The sequence below is a fragment of the Psammomys obesus genome, unplaced genomic scaffold (assembly GCF_907164565.1).
Source record: "Psammomys obesus unplaced genomic scaffold, mPsaObe1.curated_primary_1811, whole genome shotgun sequence".
NCBI classification, from domain to species: Eukaryota; Metazoa; Chordata; class Mammalia; order Rodentia; family Muridae; genus Psammomys; species Psammomys obesus.
In genome coordinates this window covers 1,712,630-1,740,521 of record NW_026595981.1, presented here as the reverse complement: position 1 = coordinate 1,740,521, position 27,892 = coordinate 1,712,630, and the positions used below count along the sequence as shown (strand labels likewise).

The window sequence follows — 27,892 nt, the reverse complement described above, 5'->3', positions numbered from 1 at the left end:
CCACAGGGCCACGGAGCCACAGCGTGAGGGGATAGAAATGTCACTGCAAGGTCGGGCAAGGATCACTGAGCCAGTGTCCAGGGTTCCGGGGTCTTCCCCACCCCCAGCAGTCTTGACGTGGGTCCATCCAACATGCACAGCTACTGTGCACATTACACGAACTCAAACACGCCTCTAAACTCTTGCCCGTCACAGCTCAGATGACCTTAGAGACCCTGTGTGCTCTCCTCTCCTCTCTCTGGTTAACAGAGGAAGTGACCAGCTTTCTGTCCATTTGCCTGTGTTCTCCTCTAGGCTAGTTCTACCCTTCCTTCTGAATAGGCGGGCTTACCTTCATGCTTCCTCATCATTTATGAACTTCTGTTTTGTTCCCTCATAAATTATTAACAAACAGGCAAGGCGCACATTTAACACACTCAGTATTGTTGATGGAGGCTGTGAGGCCCCAGTTTTGTGTGTGTGTGTGGGCATCGAACCATGAGCCTGTGCACGCTAGGCAGGCTCACTACCACTGAGCTACACTACTAGCCCTTGATATTTTTTTCAGACAGGGTCTTTCTAATGTAGCTCAGGCTAGTCTTGAACTCTTAAGAATGTCTGAGTCATAGTCCTCCCTCAGTGAGGACCAGGCATGTTGGGTGGTGTGTATGCAGCTTGGCAGAGGAGCACTTGGGTAGAGGGGGATGGGGTGGCATGGTGAGGCTGTCATCGGCTGCCAAGTCAGGGAGCTGGCAGCCAGCTCAGCCCAGAGAGGTTTGGCACACCCAAGCCGACTCTGGCAGGCTCCTAAAATGGGCCTCCTCAGGTTGCCCTTCCTGTCCCCCATCTGTCCTGTGGCCGCTGTGTGTGAAGGATGGACAGCCGTGTTTCAGAGGTGCCAGCCACGGCCTAGGGTGGGAACGGCAGTCCCTGTGTTCTTGTCTCTGGCCTTCATTCCGAGCCACCTCAGTGGCTCTGCCATCCAGGTGTCCCTGCCCAGCCAGTGCCGTGACCCCACACCTTGGAAGTGACACCCTCCATCTCTCTTGATCTCCCCGCAGCCTTTGGCTGTAGGTTTGTCTGTCTTGCAGTGATTGGCACCTTTTCATGCAGTAGACTGGGCTGGAGCTGGGGTTCAGGTTGGAGAAGCCCACCCTCCATGCGTCCCAGCAGTGACAATCAGGCACAGGGCACGCAGAGAGCCATGCCACTATCCATCCCCCAGGTACAAGTGAGGAAACAGGGCCGCAGCAAGATCTTTGACGTGTCCTGGAGGGGTGGTAAATGATCATGGCCCTTTCCCCCCAACCTTCCGCACTGCCATAAAGGCCACCCTCTGTGCTTAGGCGGGAAGTGACAGGAGGCAGGGAAGCTGTGCTCTGTGAGCGCTGGCACGGAGGACAGTGTAAGGGTGCCCTGGTTTGTGGCACTAGGAAATGACTTGAAGGAAGGCGGAGCATTCATTCCCTAGAGATGCTTTGGGGGAGGGGTGCAGTTTGACGCTATGAGGAGCCTCCTCACCTTCTGACTCCCTTTCATTCTCTGCCATCATGGAGGTCAAGAGTTCAGTCGCGGGGTTCTTCCCCTTCCCCCAGCTTCTCCTGGCTCATCCTGTCACAGTTTAGAGGCTTCTGCAGAAGGTCTTCCCAGTGCACAGCTTGCTCCTGTCTTCCAGGGTCACCCCCTTTCTCCTCTGCTTCTATAGAGTGGCCAGCAGACCATGGAGGCCGCCTCACTTCTGTGTCCAGCCATAGAGAAACTGGCTGTTGGGTTCAGGGGTTCCTGCTCTGAGCACAGCGCCCCCTGCAGGGTGGGGGCAGAGCTGGGTAGCCCGTGTCGAACCCGTCTACCTGGATCCTAGCCCTTCCGTCTCTCGACACTCCCAGAATGTTAGGAAAAACAGCGTATGAGTGGTGTGTTTTAAAAATATTTACTTCAGGCAGAGTAAAGCATTTCACACTCCGGTGGCAGTGTGACCATGCTGTTCACAAGCTAACAGAAATGGAAACAAAAACAACCACCCCACAGTGCACTAGAGGCTGGGAACGGGGCACAGGTTTAAGCTTCCTGGTGGCCATGGCGTTATTTTTATTCTTGATTGATTTATTTGGGGAAGCAGCACACACTGTAGCACGTGTTCGTGTCGCGGTCAGAGGACAACCTGAAGGAGTGGGCTCTCTCCTTCCACCGTGTAGGCCCCGGGATCAAACTCAGACCATCAGGCCTGGTGATAGGCACCTTTATGCAGAGAGCCATCTCTTCAGCCTTGAGCTAGTGATTTTCGCACTTGCCTGTTTTTCTGGATTACATCAGCGCCATTTGGGGGACGGTCTGGAGGTGCCTGGCTTGCCCATGGAGCCTGTGCATCTGGCTGGTTGGCAGTTCTTTCCTGAAGTGTGGACCAGGGTGGAATGTCTAGTGCAGCTGGGAAGCTTGGGTGCAGGGACGGACCTTTGGGATGGCAGGGGCTGAGGGCTGGGCCCTACTCCCCTGCCACACGCACACGCTCGGCTGGAGTTAGCACTAGCTCATGCGCTGCCCCCTGGTGGCCATCATGACATGGGCCACATTGGTCTGGAGAGCAATTCTCTAAGCATGGTTCAGGGGTCCCTGAGGGTCCCCAGCACTTTTCAGAGATCCCTAAGACAAAAACTATTTTTCTCAACATAAGACTCTTTGCCTCCTTCACAACGTAGAAAATGGAAAGCACTCAGATGTGCCTTCAAAACTAGTTGTTTTTTTTTTTTTTTTAAAGTGCCATCTGTTGAGTTTTGGTACGGAAAAACACACACCATTATCTGGGAAAGCTATTAGAATACGCCTCCGCTTTCCATCCATCCTACACATCCGAGAGAGCCTGGGCGCCTTCCATGTGCTGCACCGGAGCAACATTTCCAAAGGTCGAAAGGAAAAGTGAGACACGAGCGCCCATCTGTCTTCAGTTAATCCCCAAATCAAAGCCAATTGTAAAAAGATGAAAGCAGTCCCGGTCTTCATATGGGTGGCTTTGTTTTGAAAACATGTTTTTTTCTTATAAAAATTATAAATTACGTGAACACCTAATAGACCTAATATCTGTGTTGGAAGTTATTCGACTTCTCAGTAAATTATCAATAGATAATAGCACATATATTTTGGAATGTTCAAGCTTGTATGTGTAAGATGGTGTGTACCACGGCACATGTGGGCAAAGGGCAACTCTGGAGTTGTTTCTCTTCATCCACCTTTATGTGGGTTCTGGGAACTGATATTTTTATAATATCTAATGAGTTGGAATCCACATATTGTAAGCATCACCCCTATTAATTCCAGTCATCAGTGTACAAAGAAACCCTAAAGCCATTAGCTGTCACTGTCCTCTGTGCCAACTGATGAACACTAATCTATCTCTATAATTCTGCCTGCTCTGCCCACTTTTCTACACAGCATCATACAGTATGTGACCTATTATACAGGCCAGGCGTTTTCACCTAGCATAACGTTTCCAGGGTTCAGCCATGTTAGAGCGGTCAAGAACCTCCTTTATACGGATGGTTGGTATACCTTTATCAGCCGATGGGTGTTTTAGTTGTTCCTGCTTTGGAGGCTTTTGGGAACAAGGTGGCTGAGAACATTTGTACACACGCCTGTGAGGACATATGTTCTCAGTCCTCTTGTAGTTGATACCTACAACAATTGAGTTTTAATGTATTTTACCCACGTCTGTGTGTGTGCATGCAGTGCCTGTGGAGGCCAGAAGAGGGCACCAGGCCCCCAGAGGCTGGAATTCAGTCTGCCATGTGGGTGCTAAGAATCAGACCTGGGTCCCCTGGAAGAGCAGTCAGTACTCTTGACTGCTGAACCCTCTCTCCAGCCTCCCCCCACCCAGTATTCTTTTGTAGACTATAAAGGTGTTCTGAATTTGCAGTCCAGTGGACTGGGTGAAGTCCAAGGTCATTCTTGTACACACATCCTTGTGTCCAAGTTCATCTCTTTTTCTCCCCATCATACACATCGCTCCCTTTAGAAGGCATAAGCAGCATCTCTGTAATCGGCAGCCTGAGTTAGCCCTCTGCCCGGAGCGCACAGAAGCAGGCTAAGCTACACTACTTATGTTGAACCATCAAGCTCTAGAGAAGGTCCCTTCCTGCAGGATGACCTTTAAAACTGTGCCTGGTGGAAGTGCTGGTGGCTACCCTGTGCCTTGCCCTCTGGAGAGCTCTGTGGCTTTGGTGGGAATCCCTGAGGGAGCAGAGCCCAGGGCTGTAAGCTGCCATTCTGGTCCAGTGGAGGTAGGGAAAGTGGGGAGAATCTTGATCATGCCTCTGTGCTGTGCTATCTCCTGATGTGCCTGGCCCTCAGGGGTGTCCTCAGGGCAGTGGGGGATGCTCCTCAGGCCTTGCCAGCTGAGCTGAAAGTTGCTGAGGGCATGCCTTCTCCTCTCCCTTCTGATTCCCACCCTCTGATGGCATGTCTCTGGTCGTGTGACACTGGCCACTTAGCCGTGTGACACACCTAGCCACTCACCCCAAGAGTCTGAGCCTTTGTGGAGGAGCCTCCTCCTTGCTGGAGGAGTGCGGGTGTAGCCTCGGCGCTTAGCAGGGGCCCGGCTCCCATCAGCACCCCAGCCATGACACACGTCTTCCTCTCCCTCTTGCCTCAGATGTGACTCCTGCCCTGGGCTGCGCTCCCAGCATGGCTGACACCATCTTCAGCAGTGGAAATGATCAGTGGGTTTGCCCCAATGATCGGCAGCTTGCTCTGCGAGCCAAGTAAGTACCTTTGTGGCCGGCGAGAGTGGCCCTTCCCTCTCCGCCTGCTGCCTTCTTCCCGGTCTTTTGCAAGGTTTGTTCCCAGGGAGAAGTTTGGAGAGAGGCAGCTGTCAGATACACACCACTCTTGGCCCGTATTTACTTATCACCCACTGTGTGGAACTATCGTATCCCCATTTCTCAGATAAGGAAAACAAGGCCCATGTCACTTGTGAATGGCTGGATTGGGACCCTCATCTGAGTCCAGCTGGCTCCCATACCTGTGTTCTACAACAATCCACAGGGACCAAGGTCTCCTCATTGGCTCTGCTCCTAGGCCTGGCAGAGTGGGACAGCGTAGAGCGTGGGCCTGTCCTCTGGATGAACAGCAGAGACCACAGCTAGCCCACAGCAGGGTTGCTGTTCTTCTGTGGTTCCCTTGTGTCCCTTTGGGGGTCTTGATTTTCCTATTAGCCCTCAGCCTAGTGGTCCTTCAGTTCTGGTTGGGCCTCCCCCACCCACACACACTGAGTGGCTGGGCCTCTAAAATTGCCCTTTTCCCAGTCTCTCAGCTCCCGGGTGGGTGCTGTCCACGGCTCTGATAGGTCGGGAACGTCCCTGCAGCTGTCAGACTGTGTCGGTGCGAGGAGCCAGCATTTCCCAACTGAGACCAAGTTTAAGAAATTCGCAGACATTATGAGCCTACGGGGGATGGAGCTGAGACATCAAAGGTGGATAGAAGAATTAAGCTGAAACGCTTAGGAGGAGGAATGCTGTCACGGGTGACGTGTGAGCCTCTTTGCTCCACCACTGACTCGTCCACCCCATCTGGGTGCCTTAGCTGCCCTCACCCCACCCCTGCAGGGAGAATGACTGGGGAGGAGGCTGGCACCTCTCACCATCTCCTCTGATGCAAGGCCAATGAGATGCCCTCCCTGTCAGGGCACATGGTGTACGAGAGCCTGCTGTCCCTCGACCCTCCAGTGCCCCCTCCAGTTCCAATCTCAGCTCTTCTCCTCCAGCTGCTGAGAGCTAGCGCAGCCTTTCACAAGAGCCGGTGTGAGTGTCCTCCTTTGTGCCTCTGAGGGACAGGGGGACAGATGCCCACTGCAGAGCCGGGAGCCAAGGCCAGGGGGCCCCCTAGGAAGCCTGGGGAGTTTTTCCAGCCCACACTCTTCTTCCCGGCACCCAGGTGCCTCTGGACATGCCTGAACTCACTTGGTCCTTCGCATTACAGCGGAGATGGGGAGAGGTGAGAGATGTGGATTACTTTAAGGACAGTGACTGGCAGTGAGGATGGGAGCGGGGCACTAACTGAGTCCAGGACCAAGACTCCCTTTGAGTATGATGCGACTGTTGACACAGGAAGCATTACATGGGATACGGGGAAAGTTCTAAGCATAAGAAACAGCACACGCAAAGGCCCTGGGGTAGAAGGAACAGTGGCCTGCAGAGAGCCCCTGACAAAAGACTGCTATGGCTTGAGTGTACAGTGTGAGGGGAGCACAGCGTAAAAGGCCGAGAGGGGGCCGGCGCCACACAGCATAAGGCCTGGCCCTCAAGACTCTCCTGGATGGGGATCCACATTGCTTCCTAGCAGGGGCAGCCAGTGAGGGATACGCAGCCGCACCTTACGGGAACTCTCCTCATGGACTCTGGACCAGGTGTCCAGGCTGTGCCTGCGCTGTACTCATGGGCGCTTTGCGGATGCGCTGCAGTACTGCTGCAGTGGGCGATCTCACCTCCACGGTACCGCTCTCTCCCAAGGCTGCAGACGGGCTGGTCTGTGCACACCTACCAGACGGAGAAGCAGAGGAGGAGCCAGTGCCTGAGCCCCGAAGAGCTGGAGGTCATCCTTCAGGTCATCCAGAGAGCAGAGCGGCTGGACATCCTGGAGCAGCAGCGGATTGGGTGAGCACAGTCGGCAGCTCCAGCAGGAAAGCAGGGCAGTGAGCAGGCGGCTGCGGGCTGCCACTCCCAGTCAGCAGGGCTCGGGAGGCCCCAGCTTCTCACCCGGGCCCCCTGGAATGTAGACAGCTGTGAGCTGGGGGTTGTGTGGATTCAAGACCCCAGGCAGGAATGTGAGAAGGAGCCCAGGAGAATTTTGGATTTGGGTTCTGTGTACCTCCTGCCAGGTGCAGCTCAGCCATGGATAGACTCAAGTGGAGGCTGGCCATTGAATTATCCCATCCGAGGCCCCAGCAGGAGGCGCCCTCCAGGGTGTGCTCAGCCTGGCCTCTAATATCCAGCGTTTTGGTGTGCCTTTTTATTGTTGTTTGGTTTGGAAGAGCTGGGATAGGAGAATGCGGCTCCACTGTGGCGCTTTGGGCAGGAACTCGGCTTGTTCTGATCTTGTTATTTTTTTCTGCTCATCTTTTTCCATTAGCTTCACGGTCATTTTTTAAAAATCAGACACAGTAGAAAGGCAGCTTTAGAAGGCGATGGTCCCACTAGAAGGATGACCGCTGCGCCAGCGGCCTCTTGTATGAGCCTCAATCATGTGGACAGGTCATTATCGTGTCAGTGCAAAGAGGGCTATGTCGGAAGAGCTGGGTTTTTCTTCCTTTCATCTAACCTCGCTTCTTACAGATCTCTTCCCCAAGGGCCCTAACCTTGAATGCTGCTGATTGATACCCCCAACCCCTGCCACTTCCCGGGCTCCATGGCCCCCCTCCCAGCAATGGTGAGCAGGGAGTGAGTTTCAGGAGCCTCATGTAGGCTCGTCTGTGTACTGGAAGCGCTTTTGGACGATCTTAGCCAGCAGGCTGCTGCCTCTGTCTTCCAGTGCTGCCTTAGGAAGTCTCCTCTGTGGTCTGTGCCCTAACTGCTGAGCTTCAGGGTGTGGAAGGACCCAGTACTGCAGATGAATCCTTCACATGAAGGAGGCATGTCCTCTACATGAGGAAACCTGACACGGACTGACAGAGGGCTCCCGAGAGCAAATGGGTCAAGCCAGGCTAGAACTGTGTTTGTCCCCGAGCCCTACAGGTCCCTAGACAGACATCAGTGTCACTGTATGGAAACCAGAGGTGCTCACTGCAAGGCATGCAGACGGAAGTGGCCTCATTGGTGAGCTAACTAACCCTTGTCCCTCTTAGCATCAGCCTGTCACCTCAGGAAATTGGGGGCCTGTTATTAACGGGGACCCTGGCTCCACTTCTTGGGAGCTTCATGACTCAGCAAGTCAGTTCCTATTTCCTCAGCCTCAGCCCTCAAAAACAGGAAGTGTGGCTTCCTCCCCCTGGGGATGGGGGTGGCCATGGGAAGGGTTGGGGTGGCCACACGCTGGTCTTCATCCACTCACGAGTTTTTGCTGAATCATCTGATGGACACTGGAAACAGTGGCTGACAAACCAAACAGTTCCATGGAGGCTGTAGCCACATAAAATACTGCCTCCTGCCTTCACCTCCTGGCTTCCTTTCTTCCCAGTCCTCCTCATTATCCCAGCTTTCCACAGGAGCTCAGAAGAAGACACTTAGATCAAATTACCTTCAAACTCTGCAGTGGCTTCAGGCTGAAACCATACTCCAGGCCATGACCCACAAATCTCCAGGCCTGCCTTAGCCCTGCCCTTCTCTGGCTTAAGGGACATTTCTTGGCACTCTGTTATCTTTCTAAGTGGCTTCCCAGGCCTCCACTGAAGTGTGCCTCTGACCCCTCACCTTTCTCTTCTTGTCCCCTCACTCTTGACTTGTTTTCTTGTTATGACTTTCCCCCTTTGTTGAACCTAATTTCTAGGGGAGCCGGGACTATGTGTGTACCCGGCCTATTTGCTATAATATTCCCAGTGCCCGGCACGTCCTAGGTGCTCAGTTAGTTAGTGAGTGACAGAGAGTTAGGCAGGGGAAGGGGTGAGTTGAGGGAGCAGCAGGTAGGCCTAGCCCCCTATAGCAGCTGTGCCCAAGTGGCCTTCAGTTGAGGCCAGGAAGCACGTCCCCTCTGACTGTGTGTCCGTGCCGCAGGCGGCTGGTGGAGCGGCTGGAGACCATGCAGCGGAACGTGCTGGGCAACGGCCTCTCCCAGTGTCTGCTGTGCGGGGAGACGCTGGGCTTCCTGGGCAGCTCCTCCGTGTTCTGCAAAGACTGCAGGAAGGTAAGCCCCACTCGGACCTGCCATACCCCCCCCCCAGCGCAGGTCAGCTTTGCCACCTGTGGCTTTGCACCCCAGTTTTCAGGACAGTGCGCCAGCATGTGTGCGTTTATGTGTAAGCTGCTATAGTTTGGTTTTTGGGAAGAAGGGCCTGAAGATTGGATGGTAGGTTTCTAGAGCTAGCTCTGGCCAGGAGAGTGAGAGCCTGGGTGCGAATCCAGCTCTTCTGCCAACCATATGACCTCAGAAGAGTGGTGCAGTACCGCAGGCCTCATTCTCTCGATCTGGAAAACAGGGGCGTCTATGACATGTACTCCAGAGAGCTGGGACCAGATACACTGAATGCAGAGCTCAAAAGGCCTTGCCTCACACATATGCGCTCCTAAATGTTAAGCGAGCACCGTCTCCTCGGGACCACGTAGTGTGCTAAGCCCGTGCTATGCTTCCATTCTGGCAGTCCACTCTCGTGACGCCAGGGAGAATGGCCTTCACAAGATCAAATGGGCTTTCGCCTTTTCTTATACTCAACTGTGCCATATGTTAAATCATTTCACAATGAGCCCGAGACTTTTCAATAGTCGACTTTAGTTTGTTATTTCCCAGAGAATGATGTCCCTTGCAATGCTCGTTTATTTAAGACATCAGTTTTACTAATCATATGGAGCCTGTGCTATTTTTTTCTCTTCCTGGCAGAAACTCTTCTCGTTCTCCCCTTCTGGCCAGGACTCTGTGATGTGTAGTGGCCAGCACGCGACTCCCCTCTGCTGCCTCCCTGGGTCAGGGACGCTGAGCTTTTTGGCTTCACCCTGGTTTTGCTGGAGCCCGTCTTCACACAGCCTCAAGCTACTTCCGCACCTCAGTCATTGTTTTAACCTTGGGGCTCTCTCTTTATGTTGAATTTTATTTATTTTTAATTTTACGTGCATTGGTGTTTTCTCTGCATGTGTGTCTGTGTGAGGGCATTGGAACCCTTGGAACTTACAAACAGTTGTGAGCTGCCACGTGGGTGCTGGGAGTTGAACTGGAAGAACAGATAGTGCTCTTAGCCATGGAGCCGTCTCTTCAGCTCCTAGCTTGGAGTTCATAAAGTGTAGAAGACAGAGAAAAGAATCTTCACTCTTAAAACGGCAAAAAAAAATGACAAGCCATAATCAACTATAAGATGGTTTCAGAGATAACCAATTCTGGGAAGAAATAACAGAGGATGTAAGCCTAGGGGCGGGGTGGGTGATGGTCCCTGAGAGGACTGTAGAGAATACGTGCTGGAGCCCGAAACATGGACTTGAAACATTAAGGCTTTTACAGCCTTGCCATGGCGCTCCAGAGCTAAACATTAGCCAAAGTGAGTAAGTGGGAAAGCCAGGATCTGGAGGCTCAGTCTTTGCCCCCTCTAGTACTTGGTGATACCAGTCTGAAGGGTGTCACCTGATACCCTGGACCCTGATCGTCCAAGCACAGCAGAGGTGTGCTGCTTCCTCTTTCAGCCCAAACTAGAAACTGCACAGGTGGCGGTGTAGGAACCTGGGAATGCTTTGCTCCCAGGAATGGGGCAGGTGGGCGATGTTTGGGGACTTGTACTTTCTGACCCTGCGGCCTCAGCCTATTTCCTCCTCCTGTCTCTGCCGCACGACTCCAGGCCTGTGGGGCCATGGAAGGCAGTCCCATGGCTGTACCCGACAGGGAACTTCCCGGCCTCTGCCACAGAGCAAGCTGCTGCCCCTGGTTAGCAAAGAGTTAATGCCAGCTGCTCCTCAGAGAGCCATTGCCTAGGCAGAGAGGATCCCAGGGAGGGCCTCAGCTGGGTGAGGGCTAGGGTGAAGATTCAGGACTTTCTTCCAGACTCACCTCCCCCACTGCCCAGTACCCTGAGATTGGGCTGGTCACCACTGGAGGATGTTTCCATGATTGTTCTTACTCTGCCAGTGGGAAGGAGACTGGGTGCTGTCCTGGCAAAGACTTGTGAGGACAAAGGGGAGAGGGGAGGTGAATATTAGCTAGATGAGGGTATGGGGAGGCTTGGGAGGGTTTTCTTCGTCTGTCCTTAGGAAACTTCAGAGGTAACCATTCTTTATTTTATTTTAATTTTTTGGTTTTTCAAGACAGAGTTTCTCTGTATAGGCTGTTCTGAAACTCTTGGCTTCCAACTCACAGAGATTCACCCCGCCTCTGCCTTCCAAGGGCTGGGATCAAAGGTGTGCGCTACCGCACCCCATTGGCCATTCTTTAACTAGTAGAGAAGGGTCCGTGTGTGCAGGCTGGTTCTAGGGGACAGACAAAAACCCTTGCTCTCATTCAGGCTGTTTTCCAGGGAGGGCAGAAAAGGGACAACAAACAAATTTTAAACAAGCAAACATAAAATGATACCAGGAAGACTGAGGGCTTTGTACCGAGTGGAGAGAGAGATGTGTCTTTGTCTGTGAAGGGAGGCTTCTCTGAACTGAGGGGATCTGGATGGAAATATGTTCTGGGCAGTTCTGCAGGCACAAAGCCTCTGAGGAAGAACCAGCAGGGCTTCAGGAACTAATGAAACTCTCTGGAACAGGGGGAGCTAGGGATGAGCTTGGGCCAGGCTCCACAGAGTCTCGTAACTCCAGGTGAGGAACTAGAATTCTATTATGTGTTTAAGAGGATAACATGGAGCACTAAGCATGGCACGGAATACTGAGAAGAGGCGGTTGTGTATTTTGTGGTTGTGTATTGGGTGTTTTGCCTTTTATGTGTGTCTGTGCACTCTGTGGATGCAGTGCCTGCATGGGCCAGAAGAGGGCAGCAGATCCTCTGGAGCTGGAGTTACAGTTGGGAGCCACCATGGAGCTGCCCGCACTTGAACCCCAGTCCTTTGGGAAAACAGCCAGTGCTCTTAACCACTGAACCACTCCAGCTTGGTGGTGATGGCTGCCATTAGAGGAGTGAAGGGCTTAGGGACAAGGCATCATGGGGACAGAGACCCTGTACTAACAGGGCATTGGTGTCTTCGTGTATTCTAAACAGATGGGGAAGAATTGGAGGTTGTAAGTAAGGGTTCCCGGATGAAGAGGCCTAGCCTGCAGGGGCCAGAGTGAGAGGCCACTTGGCCTGCCCCATTGTCAGTGTGCTGTTCCCACACCAGCCCTGGGCGGTTCCTGGGGCAACTGGCTGCCTGGGTGTGGCCATGGGGAGGGGTTCTTCTCCCTCCCTCAAAGCAGAAACAGGTGCCAGAGCTGTAGGACAGCTTGGGTTGCGTTCCCAGCTTGGCTGTCATGGAGAGATCTGGTAAAACATGCTTCACCTCTCTGGGCCTTCATTTCTGTAAGACAGGGTCACAAGCGGCCATCGGCACCAGGTGGGTATGGATTAGCTGGTGCAGGGACTCCCTTCAAGTCTGGCCAGTCACCAGCACCCAGCAAAGGCAGGGGGCCCTGTCACTGACTGGGCCACCCCGGAGCTCCCTGCTCAGACTATACACTTGCCACAGAGCCTGGCCTGACCTTCATGGAGACAGAGCAATGCCACAGAGCAGCCAGCTGGGACCAGGTGCCTGAACAACACACCTTTATCTCCCCATGGTTTGGGAACTGGCCAATCCTGGCCTGCCAGATGGGTGGCTTCCCCTATGTCCAGGTCCTCACATGGCACAGGCCCTGATGTCTCTTTCTCTACAGACATTAATCATGTCAGATAGAGCCTCACACTTAGGATATATATAGTCACAAATATAGGCATAATGGGATTTGGAGTTGAGCGCTGTGATTTGGAGGGGCCCAATTCAGTCTATTATATCCTATGCTTTCCTTATTAGAGTTCATGCTATGGTTTCTGGCTTATTTAGTCTTCTTGCTTGTTGGGTTTTTTCTCTCTCTTTTTTACAGTGGAGTCTCAATATGTAGCCCATATTCAATACATTGGCCTCAAAGTCAGCCTTTCTTGCCTCTGCTTTTGGAATGCTGAGTCGAGCTCACCACCATGCCTAGGAAGGAGAACTGGCGCTTGCTTGAGCCTTATGTTGAGGCTGCCATCATTTGTCTTTTGTTTTCCAAAATTTATGTAACTAAATTGAGGGCTTGGATACCTCTGCAGCTCTCAGTATCAGTGTCGAGCTGGCAGGGACCCCAGTTAACGTGCAGGTGGCAGCGGTTCATACATGCAGCACCCAGACACAGTCCATGCCTCACTCGGGGCGAGGGGAAGCCAGGAGAGGGGGAGTTCTTCCCCCAGGACCTGGCTGTCAAGGCAGATGGGCAGTGCCCTCCGAGTAACACCCACTGCTGTCGGGACCTGGCTTCCCAGGGCTTAGCAACCAGGAGAGCTGTCCGGAGGAGCAAGTCTCCCAACACCAGAAGGGGTGTGCTTGGGAAGGCTGAAGAGAAAAGGTGTGGGGAGACCCCTGTCATTGGAAGTATCCAAGCCAGACCTGTGAGGGTGGGGGGAGGGGGACAGATCCTCAGGCGCTCCTGGGGACACTGATGTCTCTGCGGCAAGATCCCTGACAGTGTCCAGCAGCCACAAGCTAACGAGCATGCGGGCGGGAGGCGCGGCAGCCCTGGGGCTGGGGCTTCTGTAATTGGGCCTGCGCATGCACTTGTACTCACACACCTGGCCTCATTTCCCGGGCCGTAGTAGAACCGGAGAGGGGCTGGCTGGTTAATTAAAGAGGCCTGGTGCTCCTAATTGCCCAAGATCTGAGTCAGCCAGCCTTTAGCCTAATTGAGAGGCCAGCTTCCCAGCCATGGGAGGCCGTGCCCGGCTGCAGGAAGACCATCCAAGCCCAGGACAGTCCTGTCACCGGTCTAAGGAAGCACTTGGAGCTTTTCCTGGTGTCAGCCAAATGGATCTCACAGTGTGGGCCCAGGAGAGCCAGCCTGACATAACCTCGATCATGTGCGCCAGTCCTGGTAGCGGGGGGTCCGAGGTTAGCCTGCATTTCTCTCCAGTCCCTTAGCAAAAGTACTGTGGGGGTGTCACGGTCCCAGCCCGTCATGGGAGAATACTGGAGGGCAGGGCATGGGCCACACCTGATCCCTCCTGCCACAGGCCCCAGACCATTTCACTCCAGGCAGGCGTGTGTCCTGCCAGTCCAGAGAGAGCCCTAGACAGACACCATTCTGTTTAGGGTGGGGGACTGTGGCCGCTGAGCCACAAGTGGCCCCCTTCTCAGCTCTCCCTCTCCCATAGGAGACCTGGGCAGGGGGAGGCCTGGCATCCCCGTCTCTCCCCCGGGAGTCAGCTGGGCACAATGTACAGAGTTGCAGAACAGACATTCAAGCAGGGATGGAGACTCAGTCCATTGAGCCTTGGGTGTCACTGGCCAAGTTCCATCCAGATGACCCAAGAAGAAGGAATTGACTTGGCTCCTGTTGTCAGGATCAGAGGATTGGACCTGACACAAGGGAGGAGCCAATGGTCCTTCCTTGTCACCCTCCTGCCTGCCGCTAGCCTGGGCAGTCTGAGGACCCATAGTCCCTCCCCACACTCCCCGTCACCATTTCATACCCATCCCCCAGCCCTCCTCTCTTAGTTGGCAGTTTCAGATCTGCTAGCACTTCTTACAGACTGTGCTGATTCCGAGCAGGGATCTGGTGTGCTCCCGTGAAGACTTGGGAGTCCTCCCCAGCTAGTCCTCAGAGAGGACTTTACCTCTTACAGGTAAAGACGCCAGAGGTGGCAAAGAGTTCAGGTGCTGGCTACTCAGTCTGCTAGACTGAGCCCCAGAGGCCCAGACATCCCTCAGTGCTGGCTAGAAATGCAAATTCTCAGGTTCCTTGTACCAGCTGAGCCAGAACGTGCATTCTACCAGATTCAGTTAGCAGGATGTCTTCAAGTGTGCCTGTCAGCATTCCTCTCCTTTGTGAAGGGACTAACATTCCAAGGCGTCTGTGCGACCACACTTTGTGTTGTGGTGGACACCTGGGGTGCTCCCACATTTCAGCTCTTGGGAACAATGTGACTGGGTGGGGGCTGTGCAGATCTCTCTCTCTCTCTCTCTCTCTCTCTCTCTCTCATTCTCTGTCTCTCTCTTTCTTCCTGGGAGTATACAGCCAGCAGTAGCACTATTCTGTACAGTGGCTGAATGATCTAATTCCTGCTGCCGGTGTTCAAGAGTTAGGAGGTGGCCATCTTTTTCAGGGAATTGGGATAGGCTGAAAGTCCCTAATAGCTCCCATCCAGAACTCCCTTTCCAGGCCTGATCTTAAGCACTTCGGCCCCTGCTGGGGAAGGGAGAGAAAGCATGGAAACAGCAGCCAGCCACCTTGAGTGATAGCATATTCATCCTAGTTGCCTCCAAATTGGCCTCGCTGTGTCCTTTCTCCTCCTCAGCCTAATTCAATGTGGAAGACGTGTGTTTATGCCTTATTACAAAGATGGATTTTTTTTTTTCGTTCAGCTACTGATGTTTCCTAAATTCCCGGAAAAAGTCACTTAATTCCTCTGCCCTGAGGGGCTGCTCTGGCTGCTCCGGCTGCTCGCCTGTCGCCAAGGCTGTTTGGCAGGAATTGACTTGGCTCCTGTTGTCAGGATCAGAGGATTGGACCAGACAGCAAGCTGCATCTGGGAACATCCACCTCGCCTGGGGTTGGCAAGCCGAACATCTCCATTAAGGCGCACTTGTCTTGCCGCCTAGTGCCTGCAGCCGGGCCTTTCTTCCCCGAAATAAAAGAACTGCCGCTCGGTGCAGTTCAGTCTGTTCTGGTCACGCCGTCAGGCCACCAGCACACCCCTGACCGGATTGTGTCTAAAAAGAGGAAACAATAGTGAGGGCCTAGGTTAGGCAGGAGCACCAGGGTAAGAGACTCAGAAACAAGAGAAATTAGGAAACAAGTTCAAGTTATCTGGGGCTGGGGAGGTGGCTTGACTGGCATGTCCCAAGCTCTGGGTTCGATTCCTAGCATGGCAGAAAATTTGGCACACATCCCAAGATCATCTTCAGCTATACAGCAAGTTCAAGGCTAACCTGGGCTACATAAGATCCTGTCCTTAAAAAAAAAAAGTTTCCATAATGCCCTGGTTTCTCTTCAGATCATATGTAAATCTTTCGCCTTTTACTAAAAAAAGGTTTCTAGTAATTGAGAGCTGCCTCCATGCCAGGCCCCTTTGCCTGCTTTATCACCAGATCCACCCTGGGAGCTGGCTAGCCATACTTTGCAGGCGGGGAAGGGGACACTGAAGGGAGTGGGGGGATGAAGTCCTTCAGGTAGGGTCTTATTGGCCGTGCCCAGCAGGTTGTGTCTGCTCACAAGTAGCTGCCATGAAAAGGCCAGGGCAAAAGGAGTAGATGAGGGCATGTGGTCTGTCAGGTGACATCTTCAGGGCCTGATATCCCAAGGTATCCTGCCGTTGCACTGTCAGCTCCTTGGCACAGCAAGTGAGCCAGGGCCAGTGGTTGGACGCCTGTTTTGTGTGGCCAGATCGTCTAGGTTGGGGGTGGGGCAAAACTGAGAAGGGAACACCTTGTGACCCCACAAAGCTGTCCAGTGGGGCATCAGGGACAGGAGGAGCATGGGCTGAGCCTTCTTCAGAGCAGAGACTGCACCAGGCTCAGCCACCAAGGCCTAAGGGCAGGATATTTACCCAGCGTGAGCTTTTAACCTGAGCTCTGACACTGCCTGCAACCACCCCCACACACACACACACACACAGTCCAGCTTTAATTCTGTTTCTAAAACCTGAGAAGCCTACCACCTCCCTGGCCATATGCCAGTTTCTCTGGAGTCTATTGTGAGCAGACCTGGTCCCCTGGCTTTGGATAGTCAGTGAGCTAGAGGATTGTACAAGGATTGGAAACCAGTACAAAGAGAAGCTTCTGATGGGTGAAAATGGTAGGAATTTCAAACTGAATATCCATAGGCCTTATCAGGGCACAGTCATGCCATGCCCTCAGTCTGAATATTATCCTTGGCTGCTTGACATCGAAATGGCAGACCTGAGTAGTGACACAGCTTGCTTCCTGGCCCTCCTGTTCCTAGCCCAGGGCACCTGATGGCTCCAGAGGGGAGAAAGGGGACTGGAGATGGGAGGCTTGCCCAGCATGCCGTCCTGGCTTCATCCTCAGTACTGTAGATGTGAGAAGGGAGGAGCAAGCAGGGCATGGCTACGAATGACTGTAGTTCCAGCACTTGGGAGGCAGAGGCAGGTGGATCTCTGTGAGTTCAAGGCCAGCTTCTACAGCCAAGGCTACACAGAGAAACCCTATCTCAAAACACCAAAAAAAGAAAAGAAAGGGAGGGAACTTTCTTCTCTCCTGATTATGTCATTGGTGGGATTGGACAAGTGTTCCAGGGTTGGGTGGCTGGGGCCCAGCAGCTTACAGACTCAGTGGGGTAGTCTCACTTAGCCTGAGAAACTCTTTCCCTGGATTTATTTATTGTACAGAGTAGGGGGTGCAGGATCGAGAGCATGCTGGCGGAGTGCTGTCACTGAGGTGCCCTCCCGGCCATCTCTTTCTGGAATCTTAGTGCCTAGTGGCTTAGAGCAGTGCGTTCTGTTTCCTATATTCTCCTGCCTCGTTTTTTCTCACCTAGGAATTGGGAAGAATCAGAGTTCCTGCCTTGGAGTGTGGCTGTGAGGGTCAGCATGGTCTAGGCATGTGATAGGCTCTTAGAGATGGCATCTCGTGCACAGCAACTGCTGGAGAATTACAGAGAGCTTATACAGATATAGGTAAAATCCTACCGCAGCCCTGACCCTGGCAGCCTGGACTCAATTCCTTCCACACTCTTCGCTCACATCCAGGTGTGTATAGGTGTATACTCTGTGTATACTGAGAGGGGAGGGGTTCTTAAGACAAGGTCTTGCAAAGCAGCCCTGGCTAGCCTGTGCTGTGTAGCTGAGGACAACCTTGAGTTTCTAATCTTCCTGCCTCTGCCTGCCCAGCAATGGCATTAACAGCCTCCACCTACCTCTACCCCAGTGCCTGGCGATACGTGTATTTTCTTGATGAGACTAAATATATTTCTCATTCTGTAATCTCCTTTGTTTATATTTTCACTTCCAAATCAACACCCCCACACCCACACACATGCAAAAAAAAAAAAATCCAATTCTGTTTTTAGGAACTATGTAATAATATAAACTTCATTTCCCACCCTTTTCTGTAGCCCTCCCTTCCCAGGCTTCTCGCAGCCTGCTGGGGCCAGGGCTGGAGTGAGGTGCACATACCCCATCTTGTTCTCTTCATCCCCCCCGCCCCGGGACACACCCCCTGCAGCTCGCTGCCCATCCAGGTCTGAAATCCAGATGGCACAGTTCAGGTTTCTTTCCAGAAGGCTCCTTGGTCTTTCCATGAGGTGGGTGGGAACCCCGCTGTCCATCTGCATCTGCCCTCCTGTACCCACAACTGCCAGGCCACACCTGATCACAGCCCTCTCCCCCTATGTGACCTTGGATGAAAAGAATCACACCCTTCCCCACATGTTATCCTTCCCGCCCACTCAAGGCCTGCTGTGAGAGGAAAGGGCTGGGCCAGACTGCATCATAGGCCCAGCAGTTTCCGCCTAGCTACCATCCACAGGCTGGGAATCAATCGCCTGGGATGGGTACAGCTGGGAGCTGAATGTACTCCCATACCTCTGCCCCTGCCTGAGTGTTTGCTCTCCTGGGCTTTTGTTTTTCAGGACAGGGTTTCCCTGTGTAGCTCTGGCTGTCCTGGACTTTGATCTACAGACCAGGCTGTCCCTGAGCTCAGAGATCCGCCTGCCTCTGCTTCCCGAGAGCTGGAATTAAAGGCGTGCACCACCACCGCCCGGTTCTTCTGGGCTGTCTCTTGCCGTTGCTGAGAAGTCCTGAGTCCTCACAGCCCACCACTGTCACAGGATAGGCAAAAGGCAGTGTTTAGACCATTTCCCAGATGGAGAAATGAAGGCTTGGATGTATGGCTCAGCTCAGTTCAGACTTTGCCTCCATACCTGTGATAAGGGAAGAGAGCTGAAAACATCTGGGAGACCCCTAAAAGAAGACGTATGTGCCACCTTGTAGTTGGGATGCCCCAATGCCCCGGGCAGACTGCGGCTCCCAGCATTAGCTCCCTAAGGCAGTTCCTCCCTGAGGCCTCGCCCTGGTTTGTCATTATCTGGAGGTGTCTGGACAGACACGGAGTTTGCAGGGGTCTGGTTTGAGTCACCCCAAGGCCTCGCCCCTCACCGAGTGACTAAGAGCTTCTGTGGCCCATGGGTGGGAAGCACCTGCCTGCTCTGTGGTCACAGTAACCCCCACTACCACCACCAGCTCCCTGAAGGCTCCTGGCTGAGTTGCAGCTCCAGGTCTGGTGGGTAGAGCTGAGCGGGGCTCCAGCAGCAGGAAGCGCTGCTGGCCAATCTAGTTAGCGGCTCTTAGCAGAGGTAATTCTGTGCATTCACTTGTCCTCTGTTGTGGTAAATAGCAGATAATGACATTTCCAGTCCACGGTGTGGCTCCGTGCCACGCACTGCACCTCTCCGGCTGCCCTGCCAGCTGTCACACTCCGGCAGGCCTGCAATTCTTTCTCCTCTCACCCGCCCCTTTGTTTCTGAAGACTTTTCCCTATGGCTGTCAGCTGCTCACTAACCACAGCTCGGGCTGTGTGTATCCGGTCCTCCTGCACCCCGGGGGTGCCTGGGCAGCTCTGCCGATGGGAAGGGGATGGAGAGGGGAGAACTGCTTCTCCTCCTCTCCCTGTGCCCCGGGCCTCAGAGCCAGACAAGATAGGGTACATTCAGAATGGTCTAGCTGGAGACCCCAGACTCAGTGAAAAACCAAGAGCTGGGCACATAACTCAGTGCTAGCTTGCTTCCCTAGCATGCAAGGGGCCCTGTCTTCCACCCCTAACTCCTTAAGAGCAAAGAGCTATGGCTTTCTTAGATGCCTTGGGAGGTTGTCTAGCCCCTCTCCTTTGAAACTCTGTTCTCCCTTTTACCCATCTCCAATGAGAGGGACATTTCTCCCCGTGAAATCACATGGATAAACGGAGGCTGAGCAGGGTGATAAACTGGACTTTCCAAAGACGACCTGAGAAACCACATCCAGATGCAAAGAAGAGCTGGGCAGGAGAAGTGCACACCTGTAGTCCCAGCACTCGGAGGCAGAGGCAGGAGGATCTCTGTGAGTTCAAGGCCAGCCTGGTCTACAAAGCAAGTCCGAGGCTACACAGAGAAACCCTGTCTCAAACCTTCCGCCACCCCAAATGCAGACAGGAGCATAGTTGGTCATATAGGGTATGATTGCCCAGTGTGTGGCTATGGTAGGGTCTCCCTACCAGTCTCCAGCCACTGGCTCTTCTCGCTTCCCTGATCACTCTCTGCTCTTACCCGCTTACATCTTACTCTGCTTGTGTCATTCTCCCTGTTTCCCTGAAGTCTTCAGTGGCTCCCTACTGCTTGTAGGACAAAGCCTAAATGCCTCCATGTGGTGTCAGAGCCTCCAGTTCTTTCCCTGGGCTGTAGCTTGTTGACTTTCCTGTTGTAATTGGCACCAACTCCGCCCAGCGGGCCTGTCTCCACCTGACCCTGACTTGTCATTGTTTTCCATGGAGCTCTGGGCCTGCCATCACCAGGGTCCCTAATTAGCCATTAGTGCCATTGCCCAAAGACTGTTAGAAACTCTGGGGTGTTTGTCTAGTCTGCTAGCTTTTTCAAATGAAAACAAAACAGTTCCAAAAGGTACTTACTGGTCGCGTCCGCAGAGCTGGAGAGAGGGGGAGGGTTAATGTAATCTTTGGAGGCCAGAGGGCCCCTTGCTGCTCTAGTAGGATAAGGTAGAGCTGACAATGTGTGGGCACCATGCTGGGGGCTGGGAGCAACCTACTGACTTTGGTCAGGGGGCTGTGGGCTGGCCATTTTGACCCATAGCCACAGCAAACCTTTGGACTCCTCACTGTGCTCTCTGTGGCCCAGCCTCTCAGGTCCAGCAGGCCGAGGCAGCCGCCTGCCTGCGCTCTGGGTCCCACCTGCCTTCTCTGGGCCCTGGGCTCAGCAATAGTGGCCCCTCACCTGTTTACATCCTGTCTGTTTCCTCCAGACTACGACCTCCCCACTCAAGGCCCCTTCCTAACCAGCTGTCCGCTAGTGCCTAGTGAGCCTCTGGACGCACGCGGAGCTGTGTCCCATCCTGTCTGCACCTGGCTGTGCCATCCAGGCCTTTCTGCTTTCTCTTCCTGATCCTCGAGGTGCTGCTTCCCCAGGGTCTGCCGTTAGCTGGGGCTTACTGTTTTCTTTCCCTCACATAAGTGTTTTTGAACACCTAAGGCACAGGCTGGACTCTGGGAATAAGGAAGACAAAGCCTGGCCCCTCACCTCAAGTCTGTTCTGGGGATGTAGAATCAACAGAGCAGTGCACTCCCCAGTGTTGGAAGGGTGTCTAGCCTGAGGCCTCCCTGCCTCCCCTGATACATCTGCAACGCTGTGTGTCAGCCCTTGCCCTGTGTCTGTGATGGACAGCCCTTCCAAGGGATTCTAGGGACAAAGACCTCAGTACCAAAGCCGGCCACCCATCTCCTCCTCCCTCCACCCGCCCTCATCCTGCTGACCAGGTGTCTGAATAAACCTTGCTTGCCTTCCAACCTCCTAAACCCACGGGGATCCAGGAATCCTACAAGGATCTGGAAATGTTCTGGAAGACAGCTACATTCACTACTAGACCCTGAGAATGGTCTGGAAAAACAACTTCTAAGAATGCAGAGGACAGGTTAGCTCGAAGAGTGATTGGTTCTCTGAAATCACATCTCTCCCTCCTTAAGCGCTCCATAGGCCACCTGAAGCCCCATGCATAGAGGGAGTCCCATCCTATAGAATCTTGTGTCTGGCACTTAGCTGCCCCTCCCTTGCCAGACAACTCTGTTCCAGGCTCCTGCTGAGCACCAGGCCTTAGATAGGAGAAGTGTGGGCCGGGAGCATGGTTCAGGAAGAGCATGCTCACCTAGCGTGTGCAAGGCCTTGGGTTTGATTCCTCAGTACTCATGTGGTCTTGGGGGAGCTGGTCACAGAGGAGACAATCCAGTAAGACATAATTAGCACTGCTCTGGAGATAGCCTCATACCTGAAAGGGGACTGGGGAAGACATCAGTGACTCTTGGAGGAGCTCGAGGGAGGAGTCATGGAGGAGGAGACTTCTGGATGTGTCTTAAGGATATGAAGATGTTTCCAGGCATGAGGCTCAACCTGAACAAAAGCCTTGGGGACAGGAGAGTAGCCACAGTAACATGAGGCTGGTGTGACAGGCTGGTGAGCTGAGAGATAGACAGGGCTAGATAAAGCAGACGCAAACGGGGGAGCCTCTCTGCCCTTCCCTCACTCTCCTCCAGCCAGGTACATTTCCCTGTGTTCATAAGTCTACTGTCTTTCTCCCCTGTGGACCTTACTGTCCCTCCTGTTTAATCCAGAGCCTCAATGTCATTGTCCCTGATCTCAGGTGACATTGTTCCCCAAGTTCTAGGAATTAGGTGCTCCACCTCACATGAAGACTGTGAGCCCTCCAAAAACAAGGCTAGATGTCTCTGCTTGGGGGACCAGGCCCTAAAATATGAGGGGAAAAAAAAAACTAGCAACAGCAGTCCCTAAAATGTGTGGGGATCAGCTGGGCAGCAGAGTCACTGTTTGGGAGGTCCCCAGTCCAGTCAGGTCCCACAAGTTAGGGCTCCGTTCCACAAGGCTGTCCCCACGACAGGGAGACGCTGCTCAGAAGTTCACCTCTCCTGACCAGGCCTCCAGCCACATTCCTCTCCTGGACTAGACCGACATCTCCCTGAGACTCGGAGCTCAGGAGATGTGCTGCCTGGTTTGTTAGAGAGGACTTTACAACCCATTCAGATGAAAAGGTATGTGGGTCGAGGTGTGGAGAGGGCGAAAAGCCTTTTATATATATATAGTTATTGAACACTTTTATTACATAGGTAGAGATTATTTTGTGCACAGTAGCTATATCTTATGTTACTATTTCAGAATGGTCTCTTTGTAGGGGACCCCCCCCCTTATGTTCTACTGTCCTGGAACCCATCCTTCTGATTTAAATGGATGGCGGCCGCGACACCTGACTCCATTCTCATCACTCCATCTCTGAGCTTAGGGGGCAGGGAGACAGTCCCAACCTTCTAAGCACACCTTGCTCTTTTTGGTGACCAGTCCATTCCTGAGCCACGTCTTTTAGCATAAGAAAAGTCTTTTTCTCTCATTTCCTTTTTGTCTTATTACATAGTCCAGACTGTATGCTTGCTTCAACCTCCCAGTGCTGGGATGAAGTGTGGGTGTGCTGCCATGCCTCGCTTCAGAAGCTGTTCTTGAGCTGCAGCGGTGGCTCAGGGGCAGAGACCTTTGCCGTGCAAGCCTGATAACCTGAGTTCCCAGAGCCCACCTCTGTAATCCCGGTGCGCCTTCCGTGAGATGGAGGAGCCTGTTGGTGAGAGGTGCTCTATGGCAGGCCTGGGTAACCAGGACCTGAGGCGGGATTCGCCTCGTCTGGGGATCACCCTCCTGTCGTGGCCAGTGTCTGTCTGGGAAGCTTATCATCAAGGAACAATAGCTCTATCCACTTGCGTTCCCTGACCCCCTAAGAACCAGTGACATCGCTTCTGAGCCTGGAAACGTCCTTTTTAATGTGCAGGTGCTGGAGCTCAGGTGAGAGTCAAGATTGGGAAAGAGGCTTTACCCTTCACCTCCTAAGCCGTGTGACCCTGACAAATATCCCAGCCGCTCTCTGTCAGTCCCATAATCATGTTGAGCAAGCTTATGTAAGCACCCCACCCCCACCCCCTACGCACTTGCACGCGTTTTCCAGTGCTGAGTCAGATCAGGGCTCTACCGCTGAGCTGTACCCCCAACCCAAGCTTTAACTTTGGTATTTAGCCACCAGGGTCTCAGGGTCCCAAGCTAGTTCTGCCCTCTCCTCCATGTGTGAACTTGGCTGAGCAGCCCAACGGCTCCCCGCTTCTCATTCAGATCATTAAGCCTCCCATGCAGGGTTGTTGTGAAAGTCACTAAGATTAAATGTGATAATGATAATGTATGCTGAGCACTGAACACAGCGCCAGGCATGGAATACGTGCTCAATAAATGGTGGCTATTATCATGGTTAGGCATTGTCACTCTAAGTGACCGCACAGCGGGGAGCAAGATTGATGTGATTCTTTTCCTCCACCACCTGGGCCTTCCCTCCCCTCGCTGCTTCCAGGCATGGAAGAAATTTGATTTGCAAAGGTAAAACTGGGTTGAAGAGCCACTGCTGGTCCCCAGAAGTGTCTGGGCTGAGCCTTAGTCCTCTGGTAATCAGACGTGGTAGGTGTGAGTCAGTCCTAGCGGTTTCAGGTGCCTTGGCTGGCAAGTCAGGAGCTCCTTCCAGCTCCAAAAGGCTTCCGGGAAGGATTTGCCATAGCCAGGCTGTTTGGTTTAGATACAGGGCAGAGCCCTGTGGTATACATCAGGCCCAAGGAACTCTGGGAAGATTGCATTCAGGAATCCAGGATGGCATGGTCCTGTGCATATATGTTAGTTTTCCTTGGCACCCTGGGGAGAGTCAGTGTCATTGTTTGTTTCGCCCTCTGCTGTGAGACTCAGGCTTATCCCCTTTGATGCCTAAGTCCCCCCAGTCTCCTCATTGGGAACCACTGGGCCTCTTTTCCTTCTCGGAGGCTATGGAGCAGTGTTGTTTAAGTGTTCAAACCCCACATGGGGTCCCTGTTAGTGGATACAGGAACCTTCCATATTCTTTCTCCGAGCTCTTTGACAGCTTAAAATAATATTGTTTGAAAAAGATAACCACTGTTAACTGTGCTTTTCCCAACGCACATGCCATATCCTCTGGGTACAAGGTCCTGTAGGCCCTCTGGTAGGCGGACCCCACATGGAGTGGCAGACTAGTAGCCACAGTAGGGTTGTGGAAACAGGCACATGGGGACTTAGCAGCCTCTACCCCGGCGACTAGCTCAGGAAGCCACCCCTCCTCCCCCAGCTGTCTCCAGCCTCCTGGAGCGGGTTCCCTGGGCCCTCTGTGATCACATGCACAAGTCCTCTCTGCCATGTGTTTCTGTGCATCTCCTTCTAGGCATGTCACGCTGGCAGCTGGGTTCACAGTCAAGCCAGGGTTTGTGTGTCTGTGCCCCGGAGCTGCGCCGGGTACCACACTGCCCTGCGATCTCAGGGCTGTGCCAGGCACATTGTCCCCATTGTCGCTAGGGCTATGGCCACCCTCTCCCTGCCCCTGCCCTCCTTCCCCTGCTGCACCCTTCCTCTCTTCCCTTTGCTTTTGGGTTTGCTTTAAGACAGAGTCGCCCTGTGTAGCTCAGGCTGGCCTGGAAGCCACAATCCATCTGCCTCTGTCTTCTGAGTCTTGGGATCACACACCTACATCATGGCTACTTTGGTGTTTAATTTTCATTATTTATTTATTTATTATTTGCGTGTGCGGCCGCACGCATGCCACTGCATGTGTGTGTAGAGGTCAGAGGACAACTTTAGGAAGCCAGCTCTCTCCTTCCACTACGTTGGTCTCAGGGACTGAACCAAGGTTGTCAGGCTTGGTAGCAGCACCTTTCCCAGCTGAGCCATTTCACTGGCCCGCATAGCACTTTGTAGCACCTCATGCTGCACACGCCTGACGCCCTCCACCAACACCTGTCACGTCGCGCTCGTTACCTGGGACCGAAAGCCGCGTGCCCTGCATCCTGTTGGGACTGCGCAGTATCAGGTCTCCTGCTGTTTGGCCCTTCCTCCCACCATCTGACTGGACGGCCCTCCCCTCTCTGCCCAGTTCTTGTTTAAACCACTTCTGCTCTCACTGTGCTCCTCTGTCTACACCGCACACCCTGCCCCTGCCCTCACCATGCCCCTGCCCCCCCACTGGAAAGAAGACAGAAACTCCAGATTCAGTCTCTCCATCTGGAGGGGCACGAGGAGGGTCACTGGGACCTGAGAAGGTTAAACAGAGGGAATGCTGGGGCCTTGTCCGTGGTGCCTACCCTGCCCAAATCAGCCAGGGCCTCATCTTGGTGTCCTGGTCAGATGCGCGACAGAGTGCCACACCGGCACAGAAACGGTGCATTTCCTACCATGGGCCATGTGAGGGCTAATAACCAAGAGCTTCTACTGTTGCCTTTTTTTAACCCTCCCCTCTGCTGGGGACACCATGGTGACTGTGCGAGTAGCAGGCTAAGGGAGGTGGGTTTTGAAAGCCTAGTCCTGAAATGAGCAGGATATGATGGTGTCTTTTCATCAGGAGAGGTGGCAGGGGTGGGGTGGGGTGGGGATGGAGGGCTGGCATAGGTCTGGGGCTTGCACGTGATCTCTACAGTACCAGTGGCTCAGATGACGGGAGCCTGCCTGGTGCATTCTTCCGGCTGAGAGGGGATGGGACTGCAAGTTCCCGAGCAGGACGTCAGGGTAGGAGGCCCTTCTGCAGGCTGCTCCGCTGCCCCCTGGCTCCTTCTGTCGTAGGCCAGGCAGTGATGGCTGTGTCCTTTGGGGCCCTACTCGTGACAATATTTGAGAATGGTCAGGATAAAGGCGGGAACCTAGGTTCCTTTAGCCTTGCTGGCTACCTGGGCTATGTCCTAATGAGTGGGAAGGTGAAGCTAGGCTGTGCCCTCTCCCCTGTGAGGCTTGACCTTGTCTGTACCTCTGGATGAGGTAGGGGGTTCAAGGAACCATCCCTGCCTTAACGCTGGGTAGAGAGGGTCAAGTTGGGCCCTGTCCAAATAGGCCTGTCAGCTGCAGTAGAAAGCAGTGTCTGTGCCTCAGGACAAGGTTCACACTCTAGCTCGCCACAGCCAAGGTGTCCAGATCCCTTGTTCATAAGACAGGACCCTAAGTCCCTACTTCACAGAGATGCTCCGAGAGTCTCCATAAGGCAGTGCCGGGCACGGCATTCGCACCACGTCGAGTGTTTCAATATTTATAGCACACATCAGTATCTGAACTGTACGTATTAAGTTGCTCGGCGGTGGAGCCCGGGGTCTCAGTACTGAATCTATGGCAACAAAGCTGTTCTCAGTCCCTCTGCCTAACAGGGCTGGTGGCGCAGCTGCGGGCCCAGCTGGTAATGTCTCAGGGATCAAGTGAGGCTGAGCCCGCAATCAGTGTCTGGCCCGACTCTTCATTTGACCTAGTTGACAAGTACGCCAGAGTCCCGCTGCCACGTCCTGTCAGCGTCACCCTGGCCCGCAGAATTCCAGAGCTAACGAGGCAGAGAGCGAGTTTTCCCCAACGAGTTCTGCATAGACTTCCTTTAGAGAGGGATTCCAGGGTCGGAGGTGTCACTCAGTGGTAGAGCGTTTACCACTGCAGCATGCGTAGGGTCCCGGGCTCCAGCTCCAGCACAGAATGAAGGGAGTGAGGGAGGAGACGGAGTAAAGGAGAGGAATTTCTGCTCATCTTGGTGCTGGAGACTGCCACTCAGCTGTCGCCCCAGCCCTACTGCTTATATATTTAAAATAGATTTTAAGGGCCAGCAAAATGGCTCAGTGGATAAAGGCACTTGCCCTCATGTCTGATGATCCGCATTTGATTCCGAGAATCCACACAGTGGAAGGAAAGACCTGACTCCCAAAAGTTGTCCTCTGGCCTCCTCCACACTCGTGCTGGGTGGTTCTCTCTCTCTCTCTCTCTCTCTCTCTCTCTCTCTCCCCCCCTTCTCTCCCTCTCCCTACCTCTTCCTCTCTCTCTCACTTGTAGAATAAAGTAGATCTTGACTTAGCACAACTTGGTTTACATTGTGCCTGATCTCTTCCCAGAAGCCCTCTGTGTAGATAGACTTCTGATGCGTCACACACACACATACATGTTTATGGTAGCTTGCTGACATCACTGTGCTGACTCTTTATAAGCTTTTTTTAAACTATGTCTATCATCCTTTTTATTACCTATACAGCTTTGTCAGTGGTTTTTGCCCCCTTTTTAATCTATATCGTCATCCTTTTTATTGCTGGCGTAGTTTTTCGCAAAGCACACGATGCTTTAGCCTTCTTTTGTGGCTTTGCTTTCAAGCACCAGGCACAGCGTGGGTTAAGTGTACACTCGGAGGCTCACGCTCCGTATGGCCTGTGTGTGTGCTGGGACCATGTTGTGTGACTGCTTCTTGTCCCTGCTTCACTGGGGTGTGGGCAGTCCCCTGCGCTGCAGCTCCTTCGGGGAAAGTCTTCTCCATCACCTTCAGTCCTTTGGAT

General features: G+C 53.3%; 1 protein-coding gene across 7 annotated transcripts in view; it reads left to right on the top strand.

The window, feature by feature from the left end:
• Window positions 1-27,892, top strand: part of Rph3al (rabphilin 3A like (without C2 domains)) — a 138,912-nt gene that overhangs the window by 56,347 nt on the left and 54,673 nt on the right. For all 7 annotated transcript variants that reach the window (XM_055619494.1, XM_055619496.1, XM_055619495.1 and 4 more), the window contains exons 2-4: window positions 4,622-4,730; window positions 6,477-6,620; window positions 8,673-8,802. In XM_055619494.1, coding sequence (XP_055475469.1) covers window positions 4,654-4,730; window positions 6,477-6,620; window positions 8,673-8,802 — 351 coding nt within the window. In that variant the 5' untranslated portion in view covers window positions 4,622-4,653. The remainder of the gene's footprint in view (window positions 1-4,621; window positions 4,731-6,476; window positions 6,621-8,672; window positions 8,803-27,892) is intronic.